This window comes from Diachasma alloeum, unplaced genomic scaffold, assembly GCF_001412515.2.
Source record: "Diachasma alloeum isolate Michigan unplaced genomic scaffold, Dall2.0 Dall_scaffold_00354, whole genome shotgun sequence".
Classification (NCBI taxonomy): Eukaryota; Metazoa; Arthropoda; class Insecta; order Hymenoptera; family Braconidae; genus Diachasma; species Diachasma alloeum.
Window position 1 is genome coordinate 1,368,108 of NW_021680493.1, and position 13,525 is coordinate 1,381,632.

General features: G+C 39.0%; 2 protein-coding genes across 2 annotated transcripts; both read left to right on the plus strand.

The window, feature by feature from the left end:
- Positions 1-2,655: 2,655 nt before the first annotated feature.
- Positions 2,656-7,473, plus strand: LOC107041097 (homeobox protein 5). Its single transcript, XM_015261484.1, has 4 exons — positions 2,656-2,815; positions 4,016-4,202; positions 4,366-5,985; positions 6,108-7,473. Exons 1-4 carry the CDS (start codon positions 2,782-2,784, stop codon positions 6,391-6,393), a joined length of 2,127 nt encoding a protein of 708 aa, XP_015116970.1. The 5' UTR covers positions 2,656-2,781; the 3' UTR covers positions 6,394-7,473.
- Positions 7,474-8,383: 910 nt separating this feature from the next.
- On the plus strand, positions 8,384-13,525 carry LOC107041099. The gene is made up of 10 exons (XM_015261486.1): positions 8,384-8,619; positions 8,711-8,868; positions 9,570-9,683; positions 9,758-10,156; positions 10,323-10,437; positions 10,954-11,111; positions 11,775-11,889; positions 12,114-12,271; positions 12,690-12,807; positions 13,132-13,525. Exons 1-10 carry the CDS (start codon positions 8,482-8,484, stop codon positions 13,264-13,266), a joined length of 1,608 nt encoding a protein of 535 aa, XP_015116972.1. The 5' UTR covers positions 8,384-8,481; the 3' UTR covers positions 13,267-13,525.

Genomic DNA, 13,525 nt, shown 5'->3' on the forward strand with positions numbered 1-13,525 from the left:
GTTAAATATTCATGATGACTTTGGAAATTCAAGCTGTCATTGAAATGTCACCGCGTACTCAACATGAGAAGCTCAATCTGGGTGGATTTTCTAGACGAATTAGGGATTTCATGAGAATCCCACTGCATCAGCTGTTAATTAAATTTCTAAAAGTGTATGTCGAAAATTCGACAGTGACACGCTACTTCTCGCGCTTATGCAATCTGAAATCTGGGAATTTTCAAGAACTGTTGGTCCATTTGAATACGTACAGATAAATTGACAAGATAATTCGGTTTCGCTCAGCCAATTTGGCAGCAGTCATTTTTCGCCTGCAGAACAGCTCGTACAAGACATTTTTGCCCTGTACGAATCGTACATCACGTTTAACTAACGGGTCAACCAGAGATTAGCCGTATGACCCGTACATCACCCGTACTTCACGCGAATAATCACACCGATACTCCAATTACACGAATACGCTGTCAAACAAGATCCACAGTGAGGCCTTCCGACACACACTAGGGCAATTACACTCGCCATGTCATTGCAGTAAAGCAAGAATTTACAACATCAAATGAAGTGCCACGAAATAGCCCAGTGGATTTACACAAATTGTACAAACTTAACGAGATTCTTTCGTGCTGACCTATGACGTGACTCCAGTTTACATCTACTTTTTTTCAGAGTTTGGAATTTGTGAAAACCATTGTGGCTTCTGACAGGTCATTCGTTCGACAGCTAGAAAGTTCACCGGTTTATTCATCTTCCAATCGGTTTTCTTTCGTAAAAAATTATCAACTTCCCGACCCAAAGGGAGGAAGTTATTGTAATGATACCGAAAATGAAATGTTTAATTTCGATTTGTTCACGTTTCATGACCTCCTGAGCCATTCTCGAGTAAATCGATCCATTCAACTGCACGATCAGATACGGAAATCGAAATGTGGAACTTCAATTCAGGAATAATTTTATTTTACGCACGGAGAGAAAAATTCAATAAAAATTACCAGAAAAAAACCTAAAAATTACGTTTCTAAATGTAATCCGCGAGTAAATTCTACGATTTGTTCCGTAAAAATTAACCAGCCGTCTGATGACTCACCGCTGTGGGGACAACAAGTCGTTCCGTAATTTTTCCCCAACGATTGAGAAATTTTACGCATCGGAACGTAGAAATAACTCACCAGCTTCTGTTTCTGTAAGATTTTACTTCTTCGGGAAACATTACGTGACAATTTCGTACTTTGTTCGGTGATGAACCTGAGAATTCACTGAACGTTTCAGATTTCTTCTTTTCCATTCCTATAAAAATTCCCGGAAAACGATTCCCCATTGCGGATTGCGTGAATTGTTCCGTAATTTTTACTGAATATTTCTCTCCATGTGGCAGAAATTTTGTCCAACGATTTCTCCTGAACAAATGAACCGATTCAATTTTTTTTAAATCGATGCATTTTCTTGTAATTTAGAACTGATTAGAAATACCAAAAAGCGAAAATTTCATTGAAATTTGGCGAATTTTACCTGAGATAACGATACATATTAATTCATTTTGTATAATCGATGCGTCTTAACATAATTCGATTGTAATCGCATGTTGAGCGGAGTCGTCTCAGCAGTGGTTCAGTTATTTGGATAAAACTTTCATGATTTTTTACTAGAGAGATTCCATATTTTCTGAGGGAAAATTCGATATTATTCATTAAATCCAGTTATTTTACACCGAGGAATTTTTCCATGTATGGTATTACCGGCATTCAGGACTACCGCTCGTTCGGCTTTCGTCATAGTTGTTGGATAATTGCCTGAATTCAACGAGTAATTAAGGATTTATAGTTGGAGAAATCAAGATGAGGCGTAGAGAACGACTTGAGAATAGTCTGTTTTACTGAGATATTGGGTGTTGAATGAAAAAAAATCATTCCTCAGCTGGAGGCTCCGGGCACCGCCTACCCTATTCGACCTGCACCTCATAATAATCCGCAAATTCTTGTTTCAAACAGTTCATCTCACGCCACCTCCGCTCAACTCACCACCTCCAAATTTCCCTAATTTCCCTCACTTAAGAGGAGACAATAGCTGTCATTAACAACTTTCTTCCAACACTCCTTGACCGGAATGATTAAAAGGAAAGTCCGCGCAGGTGTCCTTTTCCCGCCCCTCGACCCCCCAACAACCCACAAGACCCAACAACCGTTATCACCCACTCGCATTCCCTCGATCCTCAAATGCCCCGCGAATATCGTCACCTCAGCTCGCCAATAGCCGTTGAAATTCCCTCATTGAAATTCACTCAAACCGAAATGGAAAGTCCGTTGATAAACCAGAAATCTCAGTTTTTGTTTCTCCTCACTCGGTGGAAAAACATTAGAGAGTGATTCCTATGTCCCCAGGCCAGAAGATGTCCCATTCCCTTCTCGCTCGCTCGTCCTCAGTCTCTCTCACTCCCCCATCCACTCTCACTCTTCTTCACTCGTTCTCTACATCTCGTATAAGGGCCTCAAGAATAATATGACGTAACGTCAAGTTACGTACATATCTCCAACGATCGTACGTTCTCCATCGAATTCTCCCCTACCACCTGCACTCACTCATCCTACTCCCAGGTGAGGATCCGAGAGTCTCAACTCTCCTCTTCGTTGAGACATTCACCGGCACTCCCGCAGTCGCATCCCCGAAGTGAATTCAGACGGTACCACTCGAGATTATCACGAGGAATACGATTTTTTAGGATTCTCAATTATTGTGATTTTTTTATATTTTTTATCTTCACATTGAGTTGTTTTTAATAAAGCGGAGATGTCACTCAGGAACATAATCCTATTTGCCTTTGGTTAGTTCTCCAAATTATTCATTCATTTTGTGAAGTGGGAATATTCAATGAAATGGCAATTTTAGGATGAGACCTGTTGTGAAGTGGTATAACGAGATCAATAGATTTCTTCTCCTTCTAGTCATTCATGAGCATGTCAGGAACGATATGAGATAGGAAAGTTTTGCTTGAGGACCGTTTCTGTAGATTTACAGAAAAGGGTTTTTAGAAATCAAAATCTCCAGTTGAGTTTTCCGTTTCTATGGAAATGATATAATTTGTTCGGAGAATATTTTTTGTTGAAAAAATGGGGAGCTTCAAAGACTAAAAATTCCAAGGATAGTGATAAAACAAATTTCTGTAAAATTGAGTCAAATTGTCTTGTTTTCAAATTTTGCAGTTTTTGTTTTATTTACTCCAACAATTGGCAGACGACTGTAGTGGATTATGTGGACTGAAGTATATTCACGATTATCATCCAATCTTATGAAGTAAAATTTAGTCCTGTAATTTTTCAAGTTGAAAAGCAAGAGTTTTTACTCTTTAATGTCTCCCAATTCATTGAGATTGCGTATTCATCAAATTTTGAATAAAGAAAACTAATAAAAGTCTGTGTCTGCGTTATTTAATCGCATTCAATTAATTTGCAATTGATGAATTAAAAAGTGTGTTTTGTGTGTGGTGAATCAAGGTAACGAAACGGAGAAGATAATTGACACTGAGGAGAAATGAAAAAAAAAAGTTTCCACAGGAGTTTTTTAAATTCTAATCCAAGTAGAACTGTGCGTGCGTCACGATTGCATGAATATGTTTCTCATTATGCGAATGTATCTTCAGTAGAAAGGTATATCTAGCATCCGGTGGTTATCACGTCTGCATCTCACATGAGCCATGAAGTACCATAATAGAAGAATAGAGACAAATAAAAGCCGCGATCGAAGTCCATTACCTCTGTTCCCAGCCGATTTTTCAATTTTCCGGGTCAATTGAACGATTGAATCGCTTTAATTACGTGACTCGAGTGAGAGAAGTCATTCTAATTAGTCCGCTCTGATATTCATTACAGTTTGGACAATGAAACAACAAAATTTCGAAATTTCCTCACTTAAATGCAAACAATAAAAAAACACAGTGGAGAGGGAGTTTAAATTTTTAATGAAAAGACTGGTGGAGAAGGTATAATGAAGTATCTTAATTGTGTAATTGCATTGTTTTCCACAGCTGGGATACTGTGGAGCTGTGTGTTGGGACTGCAACGACCAGCACCAAGATACTCCCAGCAATTCATGCCGGAAACCTCGTTTACCTGTCGCAACAAGATCGTGGGTAGTTACTACGCCGATCCAGAGACAGACTGTCAGTTGTTCCACGTGTGTGTTTCCGTCGCCGGGGTTGTGCAGGATTACAAGTAAGTGCTCAATAATTGTCATTTTTGTATCCGAATTTACCCTTTCATTTCCGAAACGAGAAATTTTCACCACGCTGAGAGAAATATTCAGTAAAAAATTTTCTCCTCCGTGCAATCTACCCTGAATATTTACCCAAATTACTGAAACGGAATCTACTCCCAGATTCCTGTGTCCAAACGACACAGCCTTCGACCAAGAATCGCAAACCTGTGCGGACTGGTACGACGTTGACTGCGAGGCCGCCACGCTCTACTACGCCTCCGACAACTTCGACCTCTACCGCCTGGGCTCCGGCCTAGAGTCGGTTCACTATGACTCCTTACGCAGTGACGCTGAACCCCAGGATCACCTCCAGCGAAGCGAGTCCAACGACCCCGTGCGCTCCGCCGCCAACAGCCTGAACCGCGCCACCCCCACCTACGCCCCACAATCGAACTCCAACAGTCGCGATATCCTGCGCGGCAGTAGCAGCAGCAACTTCTACAACAGTCGCAACAATGTCAAGGACGAGGACTACGACAGCGAGAAGAGCTACCAAGATGAACCCATCGTCGAGCCCAAGAAGAAGCCCGGAGTGAGAAAAATCGCCCGAAAGCAGCAGTACAACAGCAACAACAACAACAACAATGATGCGCCATCGAGCACAGTATCGCCGTCATCCACTGCGAACTACAATGCCTACAATAACAACAACAGGAACTACTACAACAACCACAGAACGACTTATGAGACCACAACAACAGTTCGGCCAACTCCGGACTACAGCGACAACAACAATGGTAACAACAACTACAACAGAAACTACTACAACAACCAGAGAACAACATACGAAACCCCAACAACAGCCCGGCCAACTTCGGACTACAACAGCAATCAACGGAATCAGAACCAGAACACTCAGAAGTACACTGCACCTTCGACCTTCAGGCCCCCGACAACTCAGCACTACAGTACCTATCAAGCACCCAGCACAACAGCCAGAACAACATCCCAGAACAACAACAACAACTACAATCAGCAGAATACGAAGTATCAGGCAGCATCAACAACAGTGAAGCCATTTACGTTCAGTCAGAACTACCAACATGCAACTTCACCGAGACCAACGACTTACAACCAGAATTATCAGGATAACTACAGTGCATCCAATGGACAATACAACAACAACAACAACCACAACAACAACAACAACAATCAAAAAGGGCAGTACAATCAGGCCTCACGAGTGCAACCAACAACAATTGCGCCGAGCACGAACTATCAGCAGACTGACTTCACAGGATTCCAGCAGAGAAACTACAACAACATTCAGCGGTCAACAACTGCATTCCCGAGTACCACAGCTGCTAGTACTTTCTATGATGCCTACAACGCGAATAATCAGTTCACAGGGAAGACGAACGGTGTGACCAAGCAGAATGCTCAGACTACTAACAACAAGTTCTACCAGAGCTACTCGACAGGCATCTACGTGCCGACTACCTATGCACCCATCACTAAGAAAGCGAATGAGGGAAATGCCAGGGGAGGAGACAGGTACACCTCGCAGGATGCTAATGGTGGTCAGTTCACAGATAAACCTTACAAGCCCGCACCGTTCTTCGATGTGACTAAGGCGCCCAAGAAGGTTGCACAGTACAATAATTATGATAGTACGGCCAAGTACTTCGAGGCCAGCACCACTAACTACGATTTTGGGAAGTCGTCAGCGGGTATTGGATTCAGCCCCTCGAGTATAAATCTGCTTGCTGAGACGCCCAAGACTACTACGCCAACATCGAGGTGAGACACTTTTGGTTCCGTGATTATTGAACATAAATCAGTTTCAACAAACAATGGGAATAAGGAGGATACTCCCAGTCATATATCTGAACTCAGCTTTCTCTTCCGCTTCTGTTTTACAGGCGTAATGGCTCACCCACAACATACAATCCCGTCAGTTTCAATGGTAATAATCAGAGGGGAATACAGCAGCAGACGACACCAAGACCATCAACGTACAACAGCTCAGCTAGGCCATTCTCAACAACTGCCAAGTTCACTGATGCCACAACATCGCGATCCAAATCACCCAAGAAGAATGATTACGATTACGCGTATTATGACAATGCCGGCGCACTTGAGTATGATGGCCTTGATCTGGAACACGTCGCCGGTGGCAAAGAGTCAGCGAAAATATCGAGAAATTAAGGAATGTCAGAGCTTACTTATGGAGTTACAGAGTAAAATTTTTCTTTCGTCGAAACAAGTCGCAAAAATTATTCCTATTTTTGGTCAAGGATGAGTTTTGAAAATTTTTGGGACTTGATTCCGGTGGCCAGTATGCATCAATCTGGTCTTTGATGGTGATTATTTTTGTTCAATTCATGTGTTGATCAGAGACCACTTTTGGTGAGCAAGATGCATGAAGAAATTCAACGGACGATCTTAGTGTCTTCGCTGGGCGATTTTACTGAATCATTTTGTGGACTTTTTCGCCGATCCCTATTCTAAATTCGATTCACAAGATCCCAATGAACTAAGTTGAATAGGAAAATTGTAAAACTGTTGGCTTTATTCTTCTGATAAATCGGCAAGAAAACTGTAGTTCTCCATTGAAGATGCAAGAAACTCCTAGTGAATTTCGCATACGTGACGGAGGTTTCTTAGTTATTTTTAAAATAATGTTTCTGCATTTCCCGTTTTTCGTCAATTATATTTCGTGCGTCAACGATTTTTTTCCAAGGGATTTAATCGCTCCATTGGTGAGATTGATTTTTGTTTTTTTTGTTCGTCAGTATTTATAGAGTAGATTTGGAATTTCATGTTTTGTTAACACTTATGGCACTTTGGGACGGTGGATTATTGTAAATTGCAAATCTGTGGGTGAGTGGTAATTGCACATCATTTTGAACGATCTCTGAAATTAATGGATTGAGGAGAAACGTTGGGAGTTTTTTTTTCCGAGGGGATAAAATTCTGCTACAATTTCTTTGAATCGCTTCCTTTCTGGGATATTTTGAAAATCATCTGCAAAGCTCTTTATTTTGAGCTTGTTGTCTCCTTCTGGGGATACCACTTCACCTGGCTTCGTGTTTGATAGTATCAGATGGCAATAACATCGAGTGGACCTGCGATCTGTTTGTCTTTTCGAATCACATTTGGGGAATGTTTTGTACGAAGTGCCGCACGAAATACGTTGGATAAATTATCGAATTGTATATCTTGCAGTTCTATGTATTCTTACTATCCGTACTGAGTGTATATATTATAAATATTTTAATTAATAAAAATTGCATAAAAAGAGCGTCGGTATCCGTGTTTATTCCACTAACCTGCATCAAGTAAAACCGCAATTCTGCAGATGATTAGTCATGATGAAGTGATTGTGGATCAATAATTACATCTATCATATGGCAGGATCACTGGCGACGACTCACGCAACTTTCAATATCGAAATTCCAATTCAGACCTGTCCAAGTGTAAATAATAAAATTCTAAAATGTAAAATGTCCGGCAACTTAGGGTCAAATGGAGTTTAATTCGTACGCCGAACCCCTCGTAGTGTGGTCTGTACCAAACTGTAAAAGATATTTGGATATCCTTAAAAGGGAAATCGAGATGATGATGATGATCGAGATGATGATCGAGACTTTAAAGTAGCGAATTAAAGTGTAAATTCAAAGATTATTGAATGCTGCAAAAAATAGCAATGAACTCGATTAGATTCGGATTTCTAATTTTTTTCTCAATTTAATTATCGTTTTGTATTTCAAAGAAGAAATGTTTAAAAATCATGATTTAACCCAGTGTCTTATGTGAACATCAACATTTCCATTGTAATCAAAGACTAAAATCTGAATTTTGTTGACACGTCATAAAAAATAATCCACCATTCTGCAAACAAGTTTTATTATTTATTTATAAGAGGGAAATTTTTGAAAAAATATCAATATTTTGCGAAATTTAATTTAGATAATACTGACTGGGTATGAATTTTTTCAAATTTTTTCCATGCAATTTAGTTGAAAAATTTAAAAACCGAAAATATCCAAGAGTACAGCGTAGCCCGGCCGAAGGGTACAGCTACTTTAATCGGATCCTAATAAATGTTTGTATTTGGTGGGAAAGAACAGGAACCTCGAAAACAAAACGCTGAATCGATGGGTTAGTTATTATTGAGTCAGTAGTGTGCCCTTGAGCGAGCTGTGCAGACACCAGTCATAGATATTATTGTGTTCTCACTAGAGCGAATGAGGAAATTAGCACTAGAAAATATCACCCGAAATACCAGTAAGAATGGACAATTTAGGGCCCAATTATTCAAGTTCAATTTGGTTCAATTCTAATTTATTTATCACGAATGGAGTTCCCCTGAAATTTTATTTGGATGGGTACAGTCTTCATGAGTTTAGCGATATGGTGAAGATAATCGAAGTGAGTTTGTCAATCGTTTCAGGCGAATAATGGAATTTGTTTAATTTCCCGCAACTGTGATTGGTTCAATATTTATTGGGTATTTATTTAGGCTTATGGAGGGAAACTATCGAAGCCCGACGGTCCAGATACCGTAATTTTTTGCGAACCAGACAGTCCTGTTGGGGTAAAAGGATACGATCGCTATGATATTCAATTTTTTTATGACAGCGTTGTTGCACTCCAGCCTCAGGAGTTAATGAACTACAAGTGAGTAATTTATGAGAAACAGTTCGTAATCGTTCCTCTATGAGTGTACTGGGGTCAATCATCACTTCATCGTATTTTCGCTTGCCTGTCAGTTCTATCTAGACGCACAGTGTAGCATCGAGCGAATTAGGGTCGTTAAATACCAGTGATCGAACGAGACAAAATTCAGTAATAATTCAAATATGAGAAGGTTTCTTACGCACAGAAAAACCTAAACGTAAATGACGTTTTGCTAAGTGTAATTTACGATTTGCTAAACGTAATTTACGCTTAACGCCGATATGATATCTGGTTGCTTCTTATTCGTCATGAAAATCGGAATTTAGACTTCAAAAAGGCAGCTTTATACCATCATTTGAAAATAATATTAAGTAAATAATACTAAATTTCTTATAAAGAATTTCCGATTATCCAAATAACCGTCAATCTTCCCAAGTAAATTACCGTTTAATAAATAATTCGAAATTTGAATATTTAAATTGATGATTACTTCAATGATTAAAATTTAAGAGAAAAATTCTAGTCCTACGGCTGTAAATATCTGCTCAGGTGAGAATATCATGAAGACGTAACCCTTCGATATGGCTTTTCTAATGGAAGGTGAATGTAGCAACAGCAGTGCGGTGATGAACCACCCCAGTGTACTCGTAGAATATTAATGTTTTGCAGCACTTATTCTCCACTTACTTTCGCACCTTTAGGCTTCAGGCATTCGTAAACCAAGACATTGCGAATCCTAAGGATGACGATGGATCAGTAAACTCAGAACATGCGGAAGGCGGCAATGACAAGTCTCTGAAATTAACAAACTTCGGGTAATTCAATGCCGAATAATCGATCTATATTTTTTAATTGTCTTCATTGTCTCGATCTTATCATATGCTTGCAGTCCTGGGGATAACGATGAATTGTCAAATTCGGATTGCGATGAAGACGATAATTATAATGGCGATGATTACATTGACGTACATTCCTCGAGCACTAAATTCCACAATGAATTGAAAGATAGAGGAAAGTCCCACGAGATAGCAGGATGTGCTGCGCTTCCTCCTCGAGTAGAATGTTTCGTGAAACTTGAGCGATTGCAAAGCACTGATCAAGATAATGATAATTCCATCAATGTTCAGGATGAAAGTTGTGAAAATACTCGTGAAGACGATGGATTTTCACACGACTCGAGCGTTTCCCAAACCATCGATGAGACTGATCATTCACAGGCCGACATTGATAACTCGATTCCACCGAGTCGTCCTCGTTTGTCGACAGCACGAGGGAACAACACACCAGGGTAAACATTTCTCCACCATCACAATTTATTTTTTGACGTCGACGTCTTATTTCATGTCGGGGGTCATTCGCGGAGTTACCCCTGACGCCTAGCGCCTGCTATCGGAATTCTAGAATAATTTTTAGATTTTTTACATGGAAAAAAGTCATTTTGATTATTTTTCTAGATCGTTCTGGACGGAAGACGAGCATCGAGTTCTCATCCAGTATCTTATCGATAACGATGTCATCCATCGGGCAAGAAGTACCAAAGTCTGGATTGATTGTTTGGAGAAATGCGGGGTATGGTCTTTTAAACAGGGACATGGACATGTAATAATAGACGTACACAGAGAAAAAACTTCTAATTTTCAGTAAAAATCTCTGGGTTTCAGTACCACAAAGTGCTGAAATCTGGGAAGAAAAAACCCTATTGTTTAGATTATCGTCGAGTTGCATCCAATTATTCGTATTGAACAACTCGAAAGTTTAATTTCAGTAACGAAGTGATAAAACGGTACAAGTCAATTTTGACTATTGCCCAGTTTACAATGAATATCTCAGAATGTAAGGGAGATAGTAAAATTTTTGTTACAACCTTTTTTGTAGAGCCGATTGAGTGCTACAACAAATGTAGTTACGAAAATTGCGCTATCTCCCTTAGGTTCGGAAATATCCCTCAAAAACTCAACTAGAAGATAACTTGACTTAAACCGTTTTACCACTTCGCTACTGATTTCGACTCTGAAATAAAATTGAGAAAGATTTTCAAACAGTAGTTTTGATTCACTTGCTCTTCGCAATCTTTTTGATTTCCAGTCATTATTGAATCCACGCAGGACAGCGGAGAGCCTTCGCGCTCGTTTCAGAAGCACTCTCCGTCATAACTATACAAAATATACAGACGATCCAGAAGCCCTAAGAAAGTTCAGAAATATTGAGGGAACGCCTCACGTCGATCGTCTCAAAGATCAGGAGTGAGTAGTTCCCACACGGAAAAATTTATATTTTGAAAAATATATTTAAAAACATCTCAAATTGGCCCAATTTATATTTTAAAAAATACATAAAGTATATGTTTCATATATCTTTTTATATATTCTTTACAAATTTGATAAATACATGGAATTGGCCCATACTATATATTTTTGACGTGGATACGTCTATGTTTTCGTTTTGAGGGGCATTTTGTGCATAGGTAGATATTTACTAACGCCATCTGTTGGCGTATAGCGAACGGAGGGATGGAGGTGGCACAGATAGATTCTGCAGACCCCTCCCCTTGTTGAGTAAAATTTTCAGCCCTCCTCTATTATGCATTCCCCTTCCACCCCCTCTCGAAGTCCCAATTTTCGAGATTTTTTTTTATTTGAGAATTTTATTTTTTTATTTAATTAACGCATGCGAACGGAGGGATGGGGGTGGCTCAGATAAACTCTGCAACCCCCTCCCCTTGTTAGATAAAATTTTCAGCCCTCTATATGCATCCCCCCTCCACCCCCTCTCGAAGTACAAATTTTCCAGATTTTCTTTTTTAATATATTTCTTGATGGGGGTCGGATTTACTTCTTGAGCTCATGCTTCAATAAACTGTATCGTATCTCTCACAAAAGCTCTCTTTTTTCTCATTCTTTTCACAGAGAACATTGGACAGACAAGGAAGATCGAGTGCTCATTCAATATCTCATTGATAAAGATGCAATTCGTCAGGCAAACAAAATCCATCTTTGGAATAAATGTTTCAAGGCTTGCAAGGTATTTTTAAATTAAATTTTTAGAAATCTAGAATTTTGAAAAGGAACAGTCTTACTTTACCATTTTTACTTTATCAAAATTGCACACATCTTTTTTAATCGTAAATGTTGTGTGTTTGAATGAATGTCAAATGAAATTTTACCGTACGTGTTGTTCCAATCACTGCTTTCTCAGATGAATTGACAGTAAAAATGTTAAATCCTTGTGATGTTCCTATCGTTCAGTCGTTACTGCACCCAAGCAGAGATGCTGCCAGCCTACATCGACGTTTCATATCTCATCTTTACAAAAATTACGCAAAGTTCACCGACGACGATGAGGTACTAATGAAATTCAAGAGAATGGAGGAAATTGTGGTTTGGCGAGGAAAGGATACTCCTAGGTAAATATTTGGAATTAGGAACGTAATAGCAGAACCTGACAATTTCAATGCACAATGCACTGCGAGAATAAATTTGAAGAGGCGTGCGGGGACCGATACGAAAAAATATATAATCAGAAAATTATATATTGCATATATGGAATTGGCCTGATTCATGTATAAAAGTTATATAAAATATAAATTAATACATATATTTTATATAAATATTATATATATTCGAAGAATATATTAAATTGACCTATATTAGGGGAGAGTCGGGGAAAATGGAATATTTTGTGATCTTCTCTAATCATGAATATTTTAACGTATAAGTGAAGTTATTGACAATTGGAAAAGATCTCAATACGTCCCATTTTGCCCGACCTTCCCCTATATATATTTTTCCATGGGGAGAACTCATCAAATCTCTATTCTACAGCATGTACTGTTGGACAGAAGAGGAGAGCAGAGCACTCGCCCAATTTCTTATCAAGAACGACGCCATTCATAAAGCAAAACACCACCAGTTTTGGGAAGACCATTTAGACGAGGTTCAGGTGAGTTTTCATGTAAAACAAAAAATATCGTTCGATACTCATAGGAAAAGTGCAAAAAATATTTTATGTCCCACTGCAATAAAAATATTATCTGAGTGTCGCAGGAAGGAAGGAATGCCGAAGGCGATCATTTCTTTTATCACCTGATGACATAATGTAGTATTATTAGAAAATAAAACTATTCACTCCCTCTCATTTTTCTGAGAACTTGGGATGAAGGAATGAGAATTTTCTTGATTCGACATCTTCCCTCTTAGACATTCCTATCAATACTGACTGATCAAGGGGCTTCATTAACTATTTTCCCATTTTCCGGTATTTCAGGCCGTTTTAAACGTCAAAAGGACTGCGGTTGCCCTACGAAACCAGTTTTATAAAAACCTTCGTCATAATTACGCAAAATATACTGATGACCCAGCGGCACTACGTCAATTCAAGATGGTCGGACCGCTGAAGTGATGGAATATTATATTTTACACAAATGATTAACAGCAATAAAACGACAAAACGTAGCAGAACACGTCGATTTTTCATATCTCGCTGAATGTACAATGGTCTCGGAATCAAACGCTTTATTCGTAACTTTTTTCGTCATTTTGCAATTTATGTAAATTATCTTCTCATGTTAATTCATTGTTTATTCGTCTATAATATCTAGATATTCTGATAATAGTTGTTGCTGGTGAATAAAACATTGACTTTTGGTTGTTGTTTGGGA

What these genes read in the sequence shown, in the direction of transcription:
- LOC107041097 (XM_015261484.1), top strand. Translation starts at nt 2,782, where the DNA reads ATGTCACTCAGGAACATAATCCTATTTGCCTTTG. An exon ending in GGGGTTGTGCAGGATTACAA is followed by an intron (nt 4,203 to 4,365) that starts GTAAGTGCTCAA and finishes ATCTACTCCCAG; the next exon opens with ATTCCTGTGTCCAAACGACA. An exon ending in ACTACTACGCCAACATCGAG is followed by an intron (nt 5,986 to 6,107) that starts GTGAGACACTTT and finishes TCTGTTTTACAG; the next exon opens with GCGTAATGGCTCACCCACAA.
- LOC107041099 (XM_015261486.1), top strand. Translation starts at nt 8,482, where the DNA reads ATGGACAATTTAGGGCCCAATTATTCAAGTTCAATTTGGTTCAATTCT. An exon ending in CAGGAGTTAATGAACTACAA is followed by an intron (nt 8,869 to 9,569) that starts GTGAGTAATTTA and finishes TCGCACCTTTAG; the next exon opens with GCTTCAGGCATTCGTAAACC. An exon ending in ACCATTTAGACGAGGTTCAG is followed by an intron (nt 12,808 to 13,131) that starts GTGAGTTTTCAT and finishes CCGGTATTTCAG; the next exon opens with GCCGTTTTAAACGTCAAAAG.